The 25,601-nt window shown below is 33.1% G+C and overlaps 1 protein-coding gene across 8 annotated transcripts in view; it reads right to left on the bottom strand.

The window, feature by feature from the left end:
• Nucleotides 1-1,014: 1,014 nt before the first annotated feature.
• Scgalpha (sarcoglycan alpha) overlaps nt 1,015-25,601 on the bottom strand; it is a 65,704-nt gene continuing 41,117 nt past the window's right edge. For 5 of the 8 annotated variants that reach the window (XM_069843310.1, XM_069843317.1, XM_069843315.1 and 2 more), the window contains 4 exons: nt 19,980-20,039; nt 14,008-14,202; nt 13,699-13,764; nt 1,015-8,672 (listed from right to left, as the gene is read on the bottom strand). In XM_069843310.1, coding sequence (XP_069699411.1) covers nt 8,657-8,672; nt 13,699-13,764; nt 14,008-14,202; nt 19,980-20,039 — 337 coding nt within the window. In that variant the 3' untranslated portion in view covers nt 1,015-8,656. Of the gene's footprint in view, nt 8,673-8,701; nt 10,201-13,684; nt 13,765-14,007; nt 14,203-19,979; nt 20,040-25,601 lie in introns of those variants that run through there. The other 3 variants (XM_069843311.1, XM_069843312.1, XM_069843316.1) reach the window with 3 other exon arrangements.

Genomic DNA, 25,601 nt, shown 5'->3' with positions numbered 1-25,601 from the left:
TGGCATTACGAATATTCTAATTTTATTGACTGTTTTTGTTTGAAACAGAAAATCAACACTATGAAAAAATTTAGCTGGAACAACTACAACCATCCTAATATAATACTTAAAAGCCTTGAGCAAAATCAAATACACTTAATCAGCAGACTGAAGCTAGCTCAATGTTCAGAACTTTGCTGGACCCAGTTTAATTCAGTTAAAGAACAGGATAACAAATACAATGATACGTCACTACTTTCCACACCAAATTCACAAAGTTTATACTACAGTTCATTTCATCACACTCCCTCACAAATGCAAAGAAAATGTATATGAACTTAAGTATCTAAAAATTAAGGTCATATAAATATTCTAAAATTAGTAATGCCTGGAGCATTTGCCAAAACCAACGATGAAGAATGTTGAAGATCTATCATGTTCTGGGTGGTCTTATGTGTTAGACAATGAGAAAATACATGCAGAATTTTAGAGTAAATTCCAAAAAGTGTTTGTAAGTTATCAGGTGAACATGGCCTTTCAAAAGATACTGCAAGATATTGGACACATCCAAGAACTAGATGAAATTAGGAGTACTGCAACATTGTGTACTGCCCTGCTCTTATGCCTTCATATTAACTATCATGTTTCAACGGCCCACATTTTTCATGGGCAAAATAATTATCACGAATATTGTGAAATGGGAATCTGTGAGCTCTTCACATTAACAAACATAGACTGGTATCAAGATTATATCAAGGCACTGGCTGAAGGATGTGTTCACTATCATGAATTGTAAAGATTAAATACTCTGCATGTAAGAAGTTAAATTGAATAAAATAGTGTTTTATTTTATGAGATGACCTATGTAAACCTTGGTATGTGTACTTCACAGTTATTGTTTCGGAATGTTATGGGAGAGACTAAAGAAAGCTGGAAAAACGCAAAGTTATGAAAGTATACCATATTTTCAGAATACCAAGCCAACATTACACTGTCAAACAGTCTATAATGTTTGGTGGCAAGAAAAACTGACTGTCGATTTTACTATTTATTAATACATCTCATAACACAATACAAATGCAGAAACATGTCACATTAAATAAATACAACATACTCTAGTATACAATAATTTCTTTGCAATACTATCAATACCACGTACATATACATAGTGTAACTTCTGCAGAACAATAAGATAAAAGTACTGGTAGTGTATACTTTTGACTTAAGTTGTTTTAAATAAGCCAAACAAGATGATTTGATGTGTAAGGAACAGTTATGTGTCAATACAGCCACTCTTGTTCAAAAGTAAACCTCACCTGGTCGTTGATGCAATCTGCTATGAATAACAAGGCTTAGTAATATAGCTATAGTGAGAATCACGTAAGAGCAGTTTCTAAAAGGCTAATTTGGCCATCTCTTCAGTGTTGCCAACCAATACCAAATATCACCAAAGAGGGTAAAATCACAATGCCATGTACAATAATATTACATTAACAATAACTTGCTTATTTACTACATCTCATCTTTATGTTGCGAGGCGTTTTCTGAATGGTTCAATAATTTGTGAAAGAGTAGGCCTATATTTTCCTCCTGGACCTCTCGCACATTATGTTGTAAATTAGTAGATTCATATGATCTAATATTAAAATGTACTTTGTCTGACAACATGAAATTCATTGCTTTGACTGAACAGTTTACGATTCACGAGACCTAACCTAAAAATGTATTTTGTTTGATCACATGAAATGATTGGTACAAACTCCGAACACCTAATGCCACTTTGAAATGTATGCTTAAGAATACTTACTCTTAATAATTTTGTTATTCTAGTTATAATTACTGTCTCTCTGTGCATTTTCTATTGATCACCCAAGTGCATGTATCACACCATATGTTATTTATTTACACTTATCTGACTACAATCTTGAATTGTAATCACAACGCAATGCAAAACATAAAATAACTATTATGTATTAATATAATACTGGTATTAATTAATTATTAGTATGTTCGAATTTCACGAGCTTCCAATAATTGGTTCTCAGAAATCTAGAACAATTTGAATTTCAGAATTTGTACTACCGACAACAGCTGTTCCTGCTGCCAACATAACAGTTAGAAAATCACTACCAGCTGTAGTATTTCTCAGTATCGAAATTCGAAACGAAGTTGGCAAAAGAAAATTCAACCTTTAAACTAGGAAATCACCATAATCTAATAGCATTATGTAGTACTGGAGAAGAAATGGTTAGGTTACACCCTTGCGATATTAAGTAAGCTGATCCGATAAATTTGTATATAATTTCTTACTTTTTGAATGAGTTCGAATTTTCTCAGCCAAAGAAAAAAAAATGTATGTAGTGGTAGCGCAAACATATGTATGGTACGTTATAATGTAAATTACACAACTGAAAGTAGTAGCAAGATATTTACAATTTCTTGTAATAATGACACACTGTTGAAATGAATACTGGTACTGGTAATAATTTATCTTCACAAAACTGAAATGAAATAGTTATTTAATCTTCTTAATACATTATGTATTTATACAACATCTTTTATGTTAAAAATAATGGAACAGTAGAGAGAAGATAACCGTTCACCACACAGATACTATTACAAACCTATAAGTTTTGAATATAACAAAAATTAATGTCAACTGACATGTTGACATTGTTACATTAAAATGAAGGAACACTTCGGTATCTGTTTCTCAGAATATCATGATGATATGAATAAAAATGACTAGATGTTCCCTTTGTACTGAAACAGAATAAATTCTGTTCATTGCTCTTATGCAAGTATGTTAATATACGAGGTAATTAATGAAACTGATTATACTATGAACAACAGGTGAACTATATTAATGTTTACGTACAACCTCTGATCATATCTATTTTAATAGTTATACATATTATAATTAGTATTATTCATGCTGCTGAACCTGCACATTGAAAATGTTTATGACTAAAATGTATCTCTATGTGAATCATGGAAACTACCCTGTATATAGGTTACATTTATCTTACATTAAACACGAGATTATATATTATAATAAGTACTATATTTTCTAAACTACTGAATAAATCCTATTTGAAAGAAAGGATTTTAAATTTAAAAATAAGGTTTATATTTTTTCTCACTGTCGCAAATTATTAATGCCTGGGTCTGTTTAAGCATATTTAAATGCATATTGGGTACATAAATTAATCTTTATTCGCTTGTAAAACTATCGCTCATATTCAAAATGGGTCAGTATTACATACAATTACTTCGTGTTATATCTTTTCTTAATTGCATATATACAGTTTATGATTTATATAATTAATTCTTTGATTTAAGATTGAGATATGCGAACTCAAGTAAATACTGTAGAATATTTTCATTTAATTTCTATATCTAAGTAAATAAATAAAATAAAAGGGGAAAATGAGTGTATTCTTAATTTTCTTACTATCCTTCCATTTGGATGTCCGAGAGGAGGATGCTGGGGAAGGATACATTATGAAGCAACCCAACAGAGAGAAGAAAATTGAGGATTGGAACGTGGAATGTAAGGACTCTTCTGTAAGCAGGTCAGTTGGAAATCTTGAATGAAGAAATGAGAAGAAACGGAGTGGATGTGATGGGAATATCAGAAGTGAGGTGGGAAAATAATAGTGAGTTGGTGAGTGATGAATTTAGGTTGTTTTATTCAAATGGTGAGTCCAAAAGAAGTCATGGTGTTGGTGTATTATTAGGACCTCGTGTGAAAGATAAAGTGATATCAGTGTGTTATGTAGATGACCAGGTGATAATGGTGAGGCTACAAGGGAAGAAAATGAACTTAGTGCTAGTGCAAGTTTATATGCCTCATAGTGGATTATCAGATGAGGAAGTGGAAGAAAGCTATGACAAGATAGAAGAGATAGTTGAAAAGGTGAAGAAAGGAGCATGTGTAATCCTAATGGGTGACTGGAACGCAGTTGTAGGAGAAGATCAAAAGGGAAGAACAGTTGGAAAATATGGATTGGGAAGAAGAAATGACAGAGGAGAATCTTTGGTAAATTTCTGTAAAAGAAATGCAATGATTGTTCGAAATACATTATTCCAACAACATAAACGAAGAAGATACACATGGACATGCCCAAATAGATTACATACTGGTACAGGAAAGATTCCGAAATTGCTTAAAATTGCGAAGACTTTACCAGGAGCAGATATTAACTCAGATCATGTCCTCCTGATAAGCGAAATAGATATTCGTCTGAAGAAGATAAGAGGAAGACAAGTGATGAAGAAATTGTTGAAGAAGATGAAGGAAAGGAGAAAATGGAAAAACATCAACAAAGAAGAAGGTAGAAAAAACTACAACAAACTTAACAATGAACCAGTGACAGCTCGTGATCATTTTTGTTGGTAGGGCCAGATATTTCACAAATTTTGCGATATGCGTTAAATAATGCACCAAGATTTTTTATTTCACTTTAGTTAATTGTTTCTACTTAAAATAATATAACTAAAACTACCATCTACATAATAACGTAAATTCAAAATTAAACTCACCAATTTGCAGAATTATTTAAAAAGAAGATGTGCTCGTCTGTTCTTCTTCCTGGCAAACTTTTCAATGACCCTGTTCTTAACTTCGGAATTTGATGGAGATGCTCCTTAAGAATAGAACAGAAAGCCAACGAATTCAGCCTATTTTGACCCATGGTGTTTCTGAGAAATGTTTTTATCTTGTTTAATGTGCTGAAACTCCGTTCTGACACAACTGTTGAAACAGGTGTTGTTAGTGCGATTCGAAGGATTTTACCCACTTCAGAGAACGAATCTTCAAAGGAGTAATCCATAAAAAAAACTGAATGAATCACACACAGAGGAAATGTCATTAAATGTATCATTTCGATAGATCACTGATAGTTCATTAATAAATTTTTCTTTCGAAATTAAAGGACAGTAATTTTTTACGAAAATATTAGCCAGGTCGGTGAGGAACTTATCTCTATATGAAGCAAATTTCTTTGGATCAAGCATATTAAAGCTGCCAAATATATGTGTTTGCAGGAAACATAATTCAATTGGTTAATAATGATATCGCATATTTCTTTGGCATCTGCCGACAGGTTTACTTTACTTGCCTACTGAGTTTCAGCCTTTTTCTTGGAGGAAACGAACATTCTTCTTCATCATTGACATTTATTTCATATCTGTTAGTGTTCTCTCTTATTTCCATTACAGCTGACTCAAAATGTTTTAATGCATCACATATTCTCAACCTATTTGCAGTTTGCATCTGTATTATATTGTATAATATATCAACATGTTTCATTAAGTCATAAAAGAAATTTAGAAAAACAAATATTCATTATTATTTAACAAGTTTTTTAGGCCAAAATCTTCTCTCACTGTTATATCATTCCATTCGAGTCATCTCCCTCTTCAATCCTTCGAAACATTTCAATAGCTCCGCTTTATTTCCCTTAATGGAGGATAGAACTTGGGACTGAAAGTTCCATTGTATTGCTTAAATGGTTGGTATGCACTTACTGCATACAGATTGCGTTATGTGAAGTGGAAAAGAATGCTATGAATCCAGTAATATTTGCAAAAAACAACTTCACTGATTTAATGCGTTTTGAACATGTATTTTTTTTATAACGAAATTAAGTTGGTGGGCATAGCAGTGAACAAATTTCGCGTAAGTAAATGTTTTCTGCATCAAAGTCTGGACCCCACCCTGGTTTCCACTCATTACTGCAGCACCATCATATGCTTGAGCTATGAGTTTATTTTCTAAATTGGAAGGTTGTAGACTTTGTTTTAGAACCTCACTCAGACCGTTAGTCATGTATTGTTCACAGAACAAATATCTGTGACAGTTGCTTCCATCCGTCAGACGGGCCAGCTTGGACAGGCCCCAACGAAGCATATACTTGTAACGGTCACTTTGTGAATTTCCGTCGGTAGTGAACGCGACATTGCACACTGCGCACCATGGCAGTTGAGCGCTAAAGTGATTCAAATTGTGGGGCCCTTTGACGCGGGCCCAAGCTCATAATATTTAGTGTCATACAATCTTTGACATTCTAGTGACACACATTACGTAATGTGATGAAATTTACTGAAATAATTATGAATGCAGTATACTGTCCTGAACAAAATTTACGTATTTTAAATGCGAAAAAAAAAAAATTATGGGGGACGAAATATTGGTGGGGCACGGCTTCGGTGGCCTCTAAGGACCAGCCATCCCTGCAACGAACTAAGAAGAAAAACTGATAAGGCGAAGTAAGACTGGATGAAAGAGAAGATCTAAAGAGAAAAGGAGGATATGATTTAATGTACTGCAAAGTAAAATGTTTGGACTTCACAAATAAGAAAAGCAAATCCATATGGCTGATAGGGGACGAAATCGGAAATGAAATAATAGACAGACCAGGAATACGGAACAGATGGACGAAATATGTACAAGATTTATATGAGACAGGAAATCGTCCAGAGGACCTGACTATAGAAGACAAAGCAGCCATATCAGAAGACAAAAAAGGATTTTCTATTTTAAGGGAAGAAGTTGAACTAGCGCTTAAGGAAACGAAGAATGAGAAAGCAACTGGAGTTGATAGAATCCCCACTGAGTTAGTGAAATGCTTGGATGAAGATACGAAGGAAATTCTATCATTATGCAACGAAATATATAAGCAAGACGACTGGCTTGAAGATTTCACAGAGACAGTGTTGCTTCCAATACCAAAGAAATGTAACGAGTTCAAGACTATCAGTCTGATATCGCACTCAGCAAAGATTCTTCTGCGAATACTGAATCGATGTTTATATTCTAAAATGGAAGAACAGTCGGAAGAAGAGCAATTTGACTTCAGGAAGGAAAAAGGTACGAGATGCAATTGGACTGCTATGACAATCAGCAAAAGATACCTAGAGAAGAATAAAGAAGTGTCTATAGTATTTTGTGAACCTAGAAAAGGGCGTTTGACAGAGTGGATTGGAATAATCTGATGAGGATCCTAAAGAAAATTGGCGTGGATTGTAAAGAGAGGAGGCTGTTCAGTAATCTTTATATGAAACGAGTCAAAATCAGGAGAAGAAATGTCAGAAGGAAGTGAAATAGGGAGAGGAGTACGACAAGGATGCCCTTTATCACCTACCCTGTTCAACATCTACTTGGAGGATTTAGTGAAGAACTGTTTTCAGAACATGGGAGGAGTGATAATAGGAGGAAGAAAAATAAAGTTTGTAAGATTTGCTGATGATACTGTGGTGTTAGCAGAAGAGGTGATGATACTAAGGGATATCCTAATGGAGCTAAATGACAGCTGTGAGCAGTATGGAATGAAGATAAATGCCAACAAGACGAAGACCATGGTCATAGGAAGAAAAGTAAAAAAAGGTAAATTTGCGAATTCTAAATGAGGCAGTAGAACAAGTGGACACAGCTTCAAATACGTGGGGTGTACTATAAGCAGTAACATGAGCTGCTGCCAAGAAATCAAAAGGAGAATAGCAATGACAAAGGAAGTTTTTAATAGTAAAATGAGCATCTTCTGCGGACCTTTGGAGAAAGAACTAAGGAAGAGACTAATGAAGTGCTTTGTGTGGAGTCTAGCATTGTATGGGGCAGAAACATGGACATTTCGACGAAGTGAATAAAAGCAATTGAAATGTGGATATGGAGAAGGATGGAGCTTGTGAAATGGACAGAGAGAGTTAGAAACGAAGCTGTGTTGGAAAGAGTGGATGAAGAAAGAATGATGCTGAAACTGATCAGAAAGAGGAAAAGGAATTGGCTGGGTCACTGGTTGAGAAGAAACTGTCTACTGAAGGATGCAATGGAAGGAATGGTGAACACGAAAAGAGTTCGTGGCAGGAGAAGATATCAGATGATACACGACATTAAGATATATGGATCATATGCGGAGACAAAGAGGAAGGCAGAAAATAGGAAAGACTGGAGAATGCTGGGTTTGCAGTGAAAGACCTGCCCTTGGTCAAAACACTATGAATGAATGAAATTTAATTCATTCAATATAAAAAATTCAAAGCAATAATATTTATATGATTGATTCTCAGATCTCATTCCTTAAGTAATTTAAAAAATCAATTTCCACTGACAGTCTTTTAATATTACATTTTTACGAATGTAACAAGTATTACTTATGAAGTAATATATCAGAACTGCTCGAATTATTTCATAACTGTTTTACTAATTGTAAATATTCATAAATTAAGAACTCTATGTAAATGTCTAACAAAAAATAAAGAAAATTGAACCTCCAAACACGTGATTGATCTCCAATCTTATTCAATTTGTGCTGCAGTGGGGAGGTTACGACCCTGCAATTCAATGATTACAATATAACGTAAGACACTGCTCTTGAAAGAATCAAAACGCAGGTCGAAATAAATAGATAAGTAGTAAATAAATAATTAAATAAATAAATAAACAAATAAATAAAAATGAATATTAAAATAAATGGAAACTTCCGAGACCTACATGATTTTATAAAATAGGTAATTCCAATATTTCTAATATTGTAATTAAGTAATGAATATTATTTTTATACAAATATGAAATAAAAGAAATCTTAAAACACATTGGCAAACTGTTCTCCTGCTGGCCCTTCTTGGAACTGTTAACTCCACTTCAGCAGTACCAAGTTTTGGGCTCCTCCAGTAGTCAGAAATCTGCTCGACTGTAGAAAGAAAGAACATACATTAATTTTAATTTCCTCCTTCATCCTTTTATAGACAAAGGGCCATGATAAAAATCAACACGATGCAAGCACATTGTGCAACTGTTTTGCAAAATATCTTGAAGATTCATAAGGTATATTACTATAAATTTTGTTTTAAATCTTGTAAATGACTAGAGAATTCATTTTCTATTTATTAAATCTGTCAGCTATCCTGATCAGAAGGCAGTACAACCATTAAGAAACGATAATGTAATACGTATTATGTTACATATTTAATCACCACAAAAATAACTTTAGAGGGCTGCAGCAAGTTGAAGACCACAGATTTCGACCAGTTTGAGTTAATGGCATATCTTTGAAAGGAACTGCTTAGTTTGTGACAAAAGCAGACTCTGTCAATTAATAACATGTAAATTTTTCATTTCATTTAATCACAGATATAACACAAGTGTAAGCATGTAAAAATAATGCCTTGTCCTACAGCAGAAGAACAATCCACCCCAGTATTACTGTATAAAGAGAAGCACATTATCATCTTGCACTGGGCAAGATCATTAAAGAATAAGAAGTACAGAAAGCATTGTACATGAAAGAAACCTTACACATTATTGACGATGTGTATTAAAAAATAAACGATAAATATACAGAATGTGTCTTAATTGTATACAATAAATGGTGAAAGGAAATCTACAGTTAAAAACAAACAAAACATTCTATTTAAACCTGTAGTCATCACTGCTTTGTTTTTAATAAAAATATAGGAAACAGGTAAGGTAACAAATCAAATCTTACTGCTGTATTTTGAAATATAAATCATTGCAATTAACTTAATGTATCACCAATCAAAGACATTTTATAGAAGTAGTTCAAGTTAACTCTCATTAGACCAATCACAAAGTTAAGCTCTATTTCACTATGAATTCCTAGTTTGCTGAAAGATTTATAACTTATTACTAGAGCCCGGATTTGTATGCAAAATGCATGTTCTTTTTTATACATTTAAAAGTATGTGGAAATGATATATTTTGTATGTCGCACCTTCACAGACAAATTGACCGGTGTTTGATACTGCATATAAATGCTTACTCTGGGGGAAAATGCATATTTTAAATTTTTAATGCAAAAATGTATATTTTTACTGGTGGATGTGATATTAAATTATAATCTTCCCCTTTAGCTAATTACTAGTACTTAATTAACAAAGTCTCTGCAATTAAATAAATATAAAATGTAGCGTTTGTATTTACATCTGTGTATAGGTATCACCACCGTTCTTGAAGGATGACCTTTTAACTCACTATCCAACTAGCAAGATTCTTTAGCTTATCGCATTTGTTGCAATAAATATTTGCTCATGTCCACATGATGCTACGAAAACAAACATCGCTCTTGGAGTTAAATTCCACTGCATATAAATAGTCTGAGTTAATGCAATCCCATAGCGAAAGAAGAATGTCTTATAATCGTCCATGCAGGTGGAAAGCAAGGTTTCATACGAAATGCTCTCCTTATGTACAGATCTCATCTGAAATCAGAAAATTTTCATAGACAAATGCCGAAAATTACACTAAATGGCTCCATACAATGTTAATATATAATTTATCCCGTAATGCCATCCTAGTTATTGACAACGCATCATATCATAACACCTAAGTAGAAAAATTCTCTAACATCAAATTCCTTAAAAAATGAAGAAAAGTCTAATTAACAAGACATCACATCCCAGTCGATGAAAACAACACCAAAACAAAATTATATGATTTAATTAAAATGAACAAATCAGCACAAAAACATATTTGATTGAGTATTAGCTGAAAATAATTATAGAACTTTAAAACTTCCAGTTTACCATCCAGACTTGAATCCCATTGAATAAGGCCTAATTTTGGGAGAGTCAAACAGTGGGTTGGTAATAGGAATGTGACATTTAAAATAAAAGACGTTGAAGACCTATGTCAGCAAAGATTTCAGCAAATCTGCCAGAAAGAATGAGAAGATGTAGCAGTCACATTGAAAAAAATGAACAGCATTATTATAAGAAAGACAATATTGAGGAAGAAAGACTTGAAAGAATCATAATTTAAGACAATGAACTGGAAAGCAGTGAAGAAGATATAGAACATGAGGGGGACACAACAGGAGACATGTCATGTGGAAGAAACAGAAGATGATACTGTTAGGTCTACAGTGTGTGATTAAAATTGTGAATCAGAATAGTATCAATTACATTTAGTAGTGACTGTACTGTTACTGTTTCAATGTGCACATGTTACTGGTAACATCATCATCCAGCGAACTCAATAACTTAAGCATAAGGTAAGCAACTCACATCTATGCTTTCATTAAATATTTTAATCCTTCTAGAATGGTAGCAATACCTATAACAGGGGATTACCCATGCGTCTTCTGAAATAATATTGCCCAATTAAGATTCGGAATGAAACTAGGGAAACCCCATGAGCTGTCATAAAGTCAAAATAAATCCAATCAGTACTAGGCATGTCATCACGCGGTTCAGTGCTTCCCCGTTTTCCATCAGTTTCACACTGAGAATCTCAATCTCTCAGCTCAGTTGCATGTCGATACATGAAAATTGAGGAAGTTATTTATTTGAATGATACATTGGTTTAATTGAGGAATGCCGCCAACAAAAGGATCACAATCTGCCTTATGTTATGTAAATATGTAAACGAGTTTGGAAAAAATATTTTTAGTGAAGACAGTAAAATATTGTTCTGTCTGATATGTGAAAAGAGTGTTTCTGCGAGTAAAAAATTTGAAGTTGTGCAACATATTAATACAGCACATCATAAGGACAAGGTTAAGAAGGAGTCTACTCTAAATCAACAATTGATTACAAGCAGAGTAGGTGAACAATCAAGTTCAAGAGACGATTTTTCTAAAGACTTATGTTCAGTTTTAGTGAGAGCCAACATTCCATTGTGGAAACTGAATAATGTGCAGCTTCGGAGTTACTTAGAAAAATACACAAACAAAAGGATCCTGGACAAGTCTACATTACGCAAAAACTATGAACCACAGCATTTTCAGGATGTAATTTGTAATATATGGGATATATTGAAACATAAAAATATCTGGATTTCAATAGACGAGACATCAGACACAGCAGGCAGTGTGTATGTAGAGCTGTAGTTGGTGCAATGAAAGCAAATCATTCCTCTTAAATATTCAAGCACTTGACTGGGTAAACCATAGCATGGTTGCAAAATTTTTCAATGACTCGTTAGCGGAGTACAGTATAACAGTGTATTATTATTTCTCAGTGATGCTGCTCCATATAAATAGTTAAAGCGGCTCCATATATACCTAGTTAAAGTGGGAACTGGATTAAAAATTATTTATCCCAAATTAATTGCCTTGCTAACGATTTACATCGTGTCGCTGAAACTATTACAGCCAATTATAAAGACGTGGACTTACTTGTCTCCAAAGTTAAGAAAGTATTTGTGAGGGCACCACTTGAGAGTTAAAAAATTTCGTGAACTATTTGCAACTTCGCCTTTACCTCCTGAGCCAGTTTTAACTCATTGGGGTATCGTTGTTAGAGGCTGTGTCATACTATGCAGAACATTTCAGTGAGTGGAAACAGTGTTAGATTCCTTAAATGTGGAAGTTGCAGCTAGCATTGTGATAGCTCAGGAATGTTTTTCTGAAGATGGCAACGAGAAAAAGAGCCAGTATATTCATAAACGCTTCTCTAAATTAGCTGAAATTATAACACATTTGGAGGCTCAAAATAAAGTAATTCTTTGGAGTATTCACTTTCTCTGATAGATCAAATTTCAAATTTTTGTTTTCAGAAACTGGCAGTATTGCTAAAATTGCACTAGTTACAAAACAATCTGTCAAATTAGCAAAACGCTGTCTGGTGATGATGAAAAAACAGAAGAGGAATTCACTGAAGAAAAGTTGTGGTGTTTTTCGCATGCACCTGTGACATCATGTGAGGTGCAAAGGGCATTTTCAATGTATAAAACCTTCTTCACTAATAGACGTAGAAGCACCTCAGGACAACTTTAGTAACAAGGGAGGACTGTCATTGGTCAGCCAACAGAAACACCGGGAACATTCACTGGGACTCTCTGCATTTTGTACTCTGTTAGACACAGTCACTCTAGTGCCGCGAGTTTAAGATATCTCACATCTTGTTGCCAACTGGACAACTGGATGGGAGCATAAACTCCATATCACACTCACATTTCATAGATAACTCGCTCACTCAGTATTAAGATATACAAGGTGAACCATAAGTAATATCGTTAATTTCAGGAGGTTATTCTTTGAGATATTTCAACAAAAAAGTTTAATACAATTTTGCTCGTTTTGGCTTCCTTTTCGAGATAAAAACTGTTTTGATTTAATTTCCAATATGCTCAGTCAATTTACGGGAGCAGGGTAATATGATAATAAATTATTGAAAGAATTTTAGTTTTGTCCCTTAAATGTGCAGAAATTCGATTCAAACAAATGTAACATTTTATAATTCCTTTTCAGAACGAAATATATATGACACTGTTTATGCCACAAAAATTCAAAATGAAGTATATTATTTTAAAATAATAATCAGAAGAGTTTATAATTAGTTTCTTAATGTCATGAGCATTTGAAAAAAATGCTATGAACATAAATACATTTTACAGAATTAGAACTAGAATTATTTACTAGAGTGAAGTTAAGGCCATCAGGCCTTCTCATCCACTTCACCTTAAATCAACTTGAGGTACAAGGTAATTCGTACAATATGATAAAATTGCATTCAATAAGATTAGCTATATGATTTTCTACACATATACAAAATAATAAACATAATACGATAAGTAGCAATATACAAAATATTAAAATACGATATACAGAGAATGTATTGGAAGAAATTCGTTAAATTGAAGAGGGCTACTGTTATCATAACCAAATATAATCCTGTCAGATGCAGCCTAAATCCTACTGCAAACAATGATTCTAACTTCAAGTCTTGCTTTAGTAATACATACTTTTATTTCCTTACCTATGGGTTGGTCCAGTGTAGGGTGGAGGATTAGGGCGATAGTATGCATTGCATTCCATGGATAATCTGGAAAGAGGAATATGCTTCAGTTATGGAATTGTGCCTCTGAAGTATTGAATTTCATGTCTTAACTCATTCAGCCTACTGTCTCTTTCATCATGTAAAACAAACATTAGTTCCACAGAAAAGATAGAAAATACAATCACTGCAAGACATAAACAACTAAATACATTTCAAGATAAAAAATAATTACATACAAACTTTGTGGAAAGAGAAATGTCACTGCCATGCAGAATTGTTCCTTCTTACCTTGGAGTACTTGTCCTGGGCAAGGAACTGTTAGGGCTAGCTGTGTGGGAACGGGACACTGTTGTTGAACACTGGTCTGATGGAGGGTTCAAGACCTGTCTCTGGCTTGACAGAGACCTCAAGGTGTTTGTAGCTCTGTGTACAGCTGTGTACTGCACCATCTGCACTGCAGGAGTTTCCTTGTTGCGTTTGCTTCTACAAATACGAAGTTAAACATCACAATTCTGTCAGTGGTAATGGAAGGTAAATTAATTATGAACTTTTTAAACTCATCTGATGGCTACTGAAATTTTAACAAATAAATTTCCTACTGAACGACATTCTATTCCTTCTTCCCCATCCTCGCTAAATAATAGAAAATAATTAAACGTGAAATATTTTTTTTGGCTTTATTAACATAATTCATAAGTTTTTTTTTCTCTTATCCAATTTTGTTACAAACAGGTGCCAGAGCTTGATTTCTAAATGTCTGCTGCTAAATGATTTTTTTTTATCTGTCATGATATGGTTATTTGCCAGAAGATCAGAGCTACATATGTTAATTCAGCAGAAGGGTGGCATTCTTTCGAAAGCGTTGCGGAAAAAACATGGTAAACACCATATACTTTCGTCTATGTTAGTGTCCATTTCTACCTGCACTAAATTATGGTAACTCTACAACCAAGAAAAACCAACCTCTTTTAAAATTGCATCCATATGAAAAAGCTCGAAGTTAATAAATGCAATAAGTGATGTGTTTGAATAAAGAGTGAATAATGATGGTTTATATATATATTCCTTTGGTTCCCATATTTATCTCTATGATTTTTACTTCTGGAGAAATTTGAAAGATAAGAAGCACAGAAATAATGCACATGCGTCAGAATATTTCAAAGACAATTTGCAACAGGAGATTACAAATTTTTTTAGTTGGTTATTTAACGACACTGTCTCAACTACTAGGTTATTTCATGTTGATGAGATTGGTGATAGCCTAGCGTGATGGTATTTGGCAAGATGAGGCAGAGAATTTGCCACAGATTAGCTGAGATTTACCTTACAGTTGGGGAAAACCTCGGAAAAAAACCCACCCAGGAATCGAACCCATGCCTGAGCACAACTCCAGATCGGCAGACAAGCGTCTCAGTCGACCGACTATGGCGATGGCTAGATTGCAAATTAAATATGTTGAAACATTACAAATTTTGTGTAGCAGAGCACGGCACTCACACATTTTCAACATCTGTGAACTAAGTTTCGTCACATATTTCTAGTAGCAACTCAAGCTGTTGCCTTCTTTTCAGATGATTACACCATGACCAATACGCAGAACTCTAATGCATAGACAAAATTTTTGCAAATAAAACTCTGTGAAATGTTCAGTACGAGTTAAATATAGCAATTATAAAATAAGAACATTATAAAATACCAATAAATTCCAAGAACTATTTTCTTGAGAAGATACTGTTTTAATCAATTTTAATATCTAGCTTCTCACAAAACACTAGTATTGAAATCATGAAAACAAATTTTATAATAGCAGGACATTTATTAAATCTTGTAAACTAAAATGGTTATTCAAAAACGACAAGTTGAAGAGTGTAGTCATAATCAAATACAAATGATTGAATAGTAACAAATTCTACGAAGAACACTGTCCTATAACCACTTCCTTTATCACAAATCCCACGAAGATCAAATGCTAGTCATCTTTTTATAAGAATTCGCCTGTGTTGTGGCTTCAACTTCAAATAGATAAGTTCTCCAATATAATTAATCAGTAAGTTAAACTTCTATAAATGATAATACAATTAAATATTTTTAATGTAACAGAATAAAGTGACTATAAACATCAAATGGTATGAGCACATATTAAAATTGGAAAAACACTGTCTGCCAAAATAATCCACAGGCCTAGTGCTAACAGAGATGTCACAATTAATAGCGAGATAGCTTTCTCTGATTTTAGAACACGTCAATGCACCTAATACTTGAAAAACAAGAAAACAAAAAGGAAACCGAAGTTAAATTTAAAATACCTGTTCCATTAGTTCTCGACAGTTTAAAATGTTTGAAATCGTTCATAATTTCAGAGAAGTATAGAGTAGATTGTATAATATCTTGAGACTATGATGACAATAAACCAATAATACTAGTCACCATATGACTGGACATGTCCCCACTTTAAATATAGAAAGAACTATCTGGGAGGGATGTTGAGAATTTACTAGTTTGTCTGGAAACTTCTCTTGAGTAACAGAATACTTACTGAGCATGCACAGTATGTTATAACTGGAACTTGAAAAATTCAGGTGGCCCAAATTTTGTTTCCGAGTATGTATGAAGAAGGAACTACGAGCAACAGAAATATGCTTTCAAATTTCATGCATGAGATTCAAGTAAGGTGCCATCTAAGGTATTACACTTGTTACATCTCACCTACATCATACTCGTATTCTATTTTCGAACTATAATCACAGTCATATTTATTTACATCAGTGAAAATACTGTATTAGGAAATTTATGATTTTTATCGAAATAATACTTGTAAATAAATATATCCATCAATTAAAATAAGATTTGTGGCTCGCGAAGTGACTATGGGGCAATCTTTAGTAACACTACAGCTTCTGCTCCCTTCTGTTTCTACTCTTGTTATGTTATTGTTTGCTAATTTTCTTACGGACTCTAAATTACTCTGTACTTGAAAGGTGTTGTTAATTTAGTATATGTTCCAATTACGTACATATACATGTCATCTATGTGACAATTTCATTTAGCATTTCTTAAATCTTGAATTTAAAAATGTTCTCTAGCGATTACGATTAGGAGAGAGCAGACAAATACAATATGTTATATTCTTAAATCACGAGAAAATGAAGTTGAATTGCAAGAATAAATAATGTTCAATCTTTATTTTTATTATTATTATTATTATTATTATTATTATTATTATTATTATTATTATTACTATCACTATTACTATTTACGATTTTCATATGTCCTGAAATAGCAGCAAAAAGTGAAATCTCTCGTTTCAGCATAAACATCCATTATGCACTTATGTATTAAGTTACATTCAAAATGCTCCTTTGAATTACCACCATATACTGCAGATTAAAAATTGGTTACATTTGCTACTTTTAGCCTACATCCTAAAATTTGTAAGATATCTCCCACTATCCATTACAGCAACAGGTACTGTGATTAATTAAAAGCTTTGTGTCAATTATAAATGCTTGCAAAGCTAACAACAAATAAATATTTCACACATAAAGCATGAAAAAGAACATAATGTCAGACACAAAAGCAGACTACAGATGAACTAAAGTACAACACTCAACATTTGAGGAATATGATCGTTTTCATTTCACTGCTTACAGATTTCAAATATAAATGATTAAAGGCCATTATGAAGATTGGATGACAATATCTGTAAAATTTCACACAACGTAATTAATATAGTAACTGAAAGAGAAGAGAAGGTCTCATAATATGACACAAAAACACTTCGACATATCTTTTGAAAGAGAAACAAATGCCACAACTTAGTAAACTGACAAATGTTAGTTTGAATACTACATTTTACAAAATTAGTAAATAGAGAAGTGTAAAAATTTACAAATGACACCGAAAAGTAACATAGAATTAACAGATTTTTCAAGTAAGCAGATAAGATCATGCCTGTTGAAATTATCATACTCTTCTATTTTGAACATAAAGATATATATAAAATGATGTACGAGTACAATAATTTTGAAAGACAACATTTTTAAATATTGTTGATAATTCAATCTATCTCCAATATGAATTCAGTGCTAATAATTCACCTATTTCAATCTAAGTAACTCTCACATACAATCCTCCTTTTATCTTTACAAACTCTTAAGATTTCCACATGTGAGAGAGGTTGTTTTCCCTTTCCCACAGCTACTGATGAAGGTAGAAACAAGCTTCTCTTCAAAATGTGTTTTTCTGCTGTATTTCAATAATAGATATAGTTTAAAGAAAGTATTTCTGAACAGAATGTTGATATTATAGGAATCCATTAAGTCTTAAGAACAGATGCCTGTACTTCATCTAATTAGGATCATTAACACAGTAAATGTTTGAATTTTAAGTTCGTTATAGATATAATAGATGTATAAATTTTAATACTATATACTGAAGAATTTAAAAGTATACCAGTAACAATTATATTTTCATATTCAATAAAATCTTTTTGAATAATGTTCTTACCTAAAAGACTAGGTCACAGTCTAGTATATACAGTCGCAAAGCTTGGGGTGATTTTTTGCATTTCTCGCGATAGTTGCTAGCCGCTTGGAGCGCTGTGTGTATTAGGAACAACAGACTGTGTCACTGTCATCGTGATCTAATACAGGCCGTAAGGCAGACCATGTGACTCGCTTAACTCGATCACGAAGGGCGGAGTTTCAACCGTATACATTAATTGGCATGCATAAAAAGTAACATATATTTCTCTAAAATGTAGTGTAATTGCATTAATAAAATTTAAAACAATGATTAGGAGACACTTCAGACATAATTCTTGCGACTTAAGGAGTAATATTATTTTTTGGTGTGAAAATTACGTTGTTCGTATGTGTAATAGACCTACCTGCCTTTATTTCGAATAAATATTGCGAAATTATTGTACATTCAGTTATGCACGATTCAATAATTTTCAGTTGCACCGCACGATATGTTGAAATTATAGGTTATGTTTACTGTCCCAGTTGCCCCTTTCTGTCTAATTTTAGTGGTCTCGAATGCCCTGCCATTCATATGGAAATATTATAGGTTATGTTTACCATATCTTATATTCCTAAATTCGCAATTATACATTATAATTAAGCATAATGTCGTATATGATACTCCGCACATTCAATTTGTCTGTATTTTAATACTACAATTGAGTACTGAATTACTGTATTTATCTACTACCTAAGAGACAAAGTAACAATCGTACGTACACTAATTTCATAAGAGTGGTATGATAAATTTTCTGTCTTTATGAAGGAAGGTAGATGTGCTATATTAATATCACAATATAAATTCTTTTTATTAAACCTCAAAATAGCTTCCATTCTAAACTTAAAATGTTGATGCGAAAAGATTATGTTAACATGTAAAATTCTCTTCACATTAAAATAACACAATTTTGTAATTATTTCTGCAACATAGGCTATTATGCAACAAGAAGTAAACGGAACTTATGGACACATTACACTAAATAAAACTTAGCTATGATACGCAATAAAGTTATAATATAATAATTCACTGAGCTCCATACACTGAAATAGAAAACCCGAACATATATTACGGCCTGGTCTAGATCGAAAAGGCATTGACTGTGCCGTATTTCGCATTGTTGTGAAAAGTTGTGTAAACTGTGAAATGTTCGTTATGGGTTGTAATAACTGTAAATGGCTAAAATAGAATAATTTGAGTAATAATATGGGACAAGGAGACGTTTGTTGCACTATAAATTCTAAGAAAAAGAAGTCAGAGTTATCCTTCTGAAAGATCTAGGAAGGTGAGTTTATAAAATATAATATATACTTTATGAAAATAATATATAAATCTTATGTATTTCGTATTTCAATAGTGGAAGGAAGGTGTTAATTTTTCAAAAGAACACAATATCTAAAGTACAATACATTTTATAGTCTGCTAGGGAAAGAGTCTGTGATGAAGCGATAGTAGCGATCCTGGTGGCTAGCAACTATCTATGGATGCATATTTCAACTGTCTATATTTGCATATTTAGTAAGTATTGAGCTTCGCAACTGTATATACTAAACTGTGGACTAGGTAATAGATATTCTATCACAACTAGCAGTTCTATTCAAAATATAAGAAAATACCACAGTTTTAAATATGAATTCCAAATTACCATAACAATTCAGCAAATGTTGAGTATTTTGTACTGGTGAGAAAGGAATTCTACATAGCCACACTCCAGAAATTCTCTTTTAGACCCATCTTACCTCAAGTAACTCTCACAGATATCAAAGATTGATTCAAAGTATTCACTTGAACCATCATCCCTGAAGGAAAAACTACACTGTAGAGCAAATAAAGAACTATCATGCATTCTAGCAGTGGTCTCAAATTCACGTCATATATCAAAATTATGTTTCATTGTAACAAATCACAAAAGGCAAGCTCTATACAATGCAATAGAAACATGGTTAAAATTTCATTGAACAACAGAAATCAAATTTTTTCGAATACCTCTGCCTAGATGATTGTAGTACTGACTACTGTGGATTCGTAAATGTTTTATCTAGAAATATACAGTATCACTATTAATTAATTCAGTGCAATGTTAAAGTAAGTATTTCGGAAAACTGGCTACTGACATGAAATATTTGAAATAGCTGCTTTTTTAATATGTAACTGCATATTGATATTAAAAAAAAAAAAATCTAATCTTCCTCAACTTGGTGAGGTTGTCAAAGACAAAGAATGTTAAACAGTAACATTTAAGGTCCGACATTAAAAATGTCTTACAAGAAATTTGTTTACAATAAACTGAAATTTGCAGTAGATAATGTTTTACAATAATGAAAATTTGCAGTTAAATAAAAAAATAAAACAGAATGAGAAATTTCAACTGTAATTTGAATTGAAGTACAAGTGTCACCGTAAAATCTACAGAGGGCCCTTCAAAGCTATCATAGAAATGTCCAAATTTATGACAGAATGAGACGAATTGTTTTGTTATGGTCCCCCTAGCGCACATCATTAATCCGATGACTTCTATATCCACGAGTTTATATGATGTTTTGTAATATGGGATAGTCGATTCATAAATTGCCCTTTTCTCTAGATTAACCTCCTCGGGTTGATTTTGATGTGTTTCGAATCTGATGGTCAGATCCAGACTATAACCTTTTGTCTCTCCAGGTTTAAATGTTATAATATTAATATGCCAAAGATTTCCGGTATCCGCTATTCAATCGACTTCTTCATAGGTAGTTAAATTAAATTAACAATTTGTACATATTTTTATTATGAACAGCTCTTCAGTACACAACCATTTTTAAAAATAGGAGAATATCTGTATCTTCAAGATTGAAATTTGTTCTGAGGATGAAGATTTGGGGACTTTTTCTCAATAAATGTACTAATAGCAGTGCGTTATTGCAAAAAGTCAAGTTTATATTAAATTTACACTATTATTTAAAATGAGAGTTCCTCATTTTATTGCAGTTGCATTGTATATAACTTTCAATACACATTTAAGAAAGAAAGGCTGAAGACCACTTAATTACAACACTTTAAAGCAGAACTAAAGTGAACTTTATGTTGTCAGCAAACAGCTGGATACATTGAGAAGATTGATTGATAAAGCAGAACTAAAACAGATCAAGTAGAAGTATCAACAGGGAATGTGTTTTTAAAAAGACAAAATTATCTACAATAAAAATAACAACAGAACACAAATATACTTTATCATGCATACAACATAATATGTATAAAAAATACAATATACTGAAATGATTTCCATTTTACACTTACAATGTGTAAAACACACTTTTAGCATTCCTGCTTGCAATATTATTTTTAAAGTAGAGGCAAAAGTTTCGAAATTGTGTAAAATGGATACCATTATACTAAATACACAAATTATGTGCAAAAATAGAAAACATAAATACATGCATGAAGATATAAATATAAAAATTGTAAAAAACTAATTAAAATGGATTTACGAAAACCAGAATATTTAAAAAAATGTGTGATACCATAAGGAACTGATTATACTGTTTCTACTGCGCAATGTAACTTGCTACATTTTATGCACAATTACATTTTAATGGTCTTGATAAAAATAACTGTAGTAAAAGAAACTTACATATGAAAGACATTGAATAGATATTCACTTAAGATGGTTATTGATCATATTTTCATATATAATAACAAATACAATTAATAAACACTATTCTCCCATCTCGGGTCAAAAACGCTGATAGAACTAATATTTAACCCTTGTGATAAATTTTGGTGAAGTCCGAAGGGCCCAATTAGTCAAATCCACTCTCCTCACATCGTTGGGGCCCCCTAGGATCTTTTAAGATGCGAAAGAGAGAGTGGTGTGCGGAAAGCAACGGGAAACTACCATATATATTCTTCCCAAGAAAAACTGCGAACATGGAATGATGAGTCTTTCCACAGTAAAAGATTCCAGATGTATACTATCCCCCCTTCGTATGTCCGGGAGGGGGATGCTGTGGAAGGACACATTATGAAGTAATCCATCAGAGAGAAAGAAAGACAATTGAAGTTTGGAACGTGGAAGTGAGGACTCTTTTGCAAGCAGATATGTTGGAAAACTTGAAGGAAGAAATGAGAAGAAACAGAGTGGATGTGATGGGAATATCAGAAATGAGGTGGGAAAATAGTGGTGAGTGATGAATTTAAGTTGTTTTATTCAAGTGGCGAGTCCAAAAGAAGTCATGGTGTTGGTGTATTATTAGGACCTCGTGTGAAAGATAAAGTGATATCAGTGCATTATGTAGATGACCGGGTGATAATGTGAGGTTACAAGGGAAGAAAATGGACTTAGTGCTAGTGCAAGTTTATATGCCACATAGTAGATTAGCAGACGAGGAAGTGGAAGAAAGGTATGACAAGATAGAAGAGATAGTTGAGAAGGAGAAGAAGGAAGCATGTGTAATCCTAATGGGTGACTGAAACACAGTAGTAGTAGTAGAAAGATAAGATGGAAGAACAGTTAGAAAATATGGATTGGGAAAAAGAAATGAAAGAGGAGAATCCTTGGTGAATTTCTGTAAAAGAAATGCAATGATTGTTGAAAATACATTATTCCAACAACATAAACAAAGAAGATATATTATATACATGGACATCCTAAGGGACGAAAGCAGATATCAGATAGACTATATAACTTACTGGTACAAGAAAGATTCCGAAATTGCTTAAAAAATGCGAAGACTTTACCAGGAGTAGATATTAACTCAGATCATGTTCTGCTGATAGGCAAAATAGATATTCGTCTGAAGAAAATAAGAGGAAGGCAGATGACGAAATTTGACAAGGAAAAATTGAAGAACGAAGAGGAAAGAAGAAAATTTAAAGCAAATTTTCAAGAGAAAGCCGCTACATTAGAATCCACACCTGAGAATAGTAATGAGTACTGGAAGTATTGGATTCAACTAAAAGCTGTACAGAAAACAGCAGAAGAAACAATAGGATACAGAGAAGGAGTGAGAACAAAGAAACCTTGGGTCACAGGGAAAATGTTGGAGAAAATGGAGGAAAGAAGAAAATGGAAAAACATCAACACAGAAGAAGGTAGAAGAGACTACAGGAAACTAAACAACGAACTAAGAAGAGAAATTGATAAGGTGAAAGAAGACTAGATGAAAGAAAAATGTAAAGAAGTAGAGGATCAGGAGAGAAAAGGAAGATATGATTTAATGTACCGCGAAGTTAAATGTCTAGACTTCACATATAAGAACAGAAAATCCATGTGGTTGATAAAAGGCGAAATATGAAATGAAATAATGAACAAGGAATACTGAACACATGAACGAAATATGTAGAAGAGTTATATGAGACAGGGAATCGTCCAGATAAGTTAGACATAGAAGAAGAAGAAGCAACTGTATCAGAAGATGAAAAAGGATTTTCTATTTTAAGAGAAGAAGCTGAACTAGCGCTTAGGGAAATGAAGAATGAGAAAGCAACAGGAGTTGATGGAATCCCCATTGAGTTAGTGAAATGCTTGGGTGAAGACAAGAAGAAAATTCTATCATTATGCAAGGAAATATATGAGAAAGGTGAATGGCCTGAAGATTTTACGGAGGCAGTGTTGCTGCCAATACCGAAGAAAAATAATGCCAAGAAATGTAACAAGTTCAGGACTATCAGCCTGATATCGCATTCAGCAAAGATTCTCCTGTGAATACTGAATCGGCGTTTATATTCTAAGATGGCAGGACAGTTGGAAGAGGAGCAGTTTGGCTTCAGAAAAGGAAAAGGTACAAGGCATGCAATTGGACTACTATGAACAATCGGCAAAAGATACCTAGAGAAGAATAAAGTGTATATAGTATATGTGGACCTAGAAAAGACGTTTGACAGAGTGTACTGGAACAAACAGATGGACATCCTGAAGAAAATAAGTGTGGACTGGAGACTGTTCAATAACCTATATATGAAATGGGTCAAAGTCAGGATAGGAGAAGTAAAATAGGAGAGGAGTACGACAAGGATACCATTTATCATATACCCTGTTCAACCTACTTGGAGGATTTGATGAAGAACTGTTTTCAGAACATGGGAGGGGTAAAAGTGGGAAGAAGAAGAATAAAGTGCATAAGATTTGCTGATGATATGGCGTTGTTAGCAGAAGAGGAGACAATACTAAGGGATATGCTACTGGAGCAAAATGACAGCTGTCAGCAATAGAAATGCAAACAAAACGAAGACCATGGTTGTCGGAAGAAAAATAAAGAAGGTAAACTTGCGAATTCTAAATGAGGCGGAAGAGCAAGTGGACAGCTTAAAATACTTGGGATCTACTTATAAGCAGTAACATGAGCTGCTGCCAAGAAGTCAAGAGAAGGACAGCAATGGCAAAGGAAGCTTTTAATAGAAAAAGGAGCATCTTGGCGGACGTATGGAAAAAGAACTAAGCAAGAAATCGGTGAAGTGCTTTATGTGGAGTGTGACATTGTACAGGGCAGAAACATGGACATTAGGACGAAATGAAGAGAAACAAATAGAAGCATTTGAAATGTGGATGTTGAGGAGAATGGAGCATGTGAAATGAACAGACAGAATAAGAAATGAAGTTGTGTTGGAAAGAGTGAGTGAAGAAAGAATGATGCTGAAGCTGTTCAAAAAGAGAAAAAGGAATTGGTTGGGTCACTGGCTGAGAAGAAACTGTCTACTGAAGGATGCACTGGAAGGAATGGTGAACGGGAGAAGAGTTCGGGGCAGAAGGAGATATCAGATGATAGACGACATTAAAATATGCTGAGACTAAGACGAAGGCAGAAAATAGGAAAGATTGGAGAATGCTGGGTTTGTAGTGAAAGACCTGCCCATGGGCAGAACACTTATGTATGTATGTATGTATGTATGTATGTATGTATGTATGTATGTATGTATGTATGTATGCTCCTATCTAATAAAAATTTAACAGAAGAAATACATAATGAAAAGTAAAGCTATATTTTTAACTTATACATGAATTAATTTAAGCCTACTGTATATAAAAAAAAAAACATGTTTCCAAAACAGAAAATTTGCAATATCTGTAAACTCTCGGGTCGATTTCTTCACATTTCATTATAGAGAAAATATTGTGATATGATGCTGTAAAAAACTGATTTCGAGATTGTTACGAAAATACAAATTTTCAGCATTCTCAAAACAGAAAAAGTGAATTTTGACATGCAATCTGTCTCTGTTATGCAATTTCTTCTACACTATTAGACTCATTATGTTTATATCCAGTCGTCAATTCGTCTGAAAATGACGAACAGGAGACATAACCAATTCTACTAAAAAATTAATGTAATTTTATTTGAAAAAAAAAGGAAAAAAAAAGTTATTCAATAAAAATTGTACTTCTC

Source organism: Periplaneta americana, chromosome 13 (genome assembly GCF_040183065.1).
Source record: "Periplaneta americana isolate PAMFEO1 chromosome 13, P.americana_PAMFEO1_priV1, whole genome shotgun sequence".
In the NCBI taxonomy this organism is placed as follows: domain Eukaryota; kingdom Metazoa; phylum Arthropoda; class Insecta; order Blattodea; family Blattidae; genus Periplaneta; species Periplaneta americana.
This window is presented reverse-complemented; position numbering and strand designations above follow the sequence as displayed.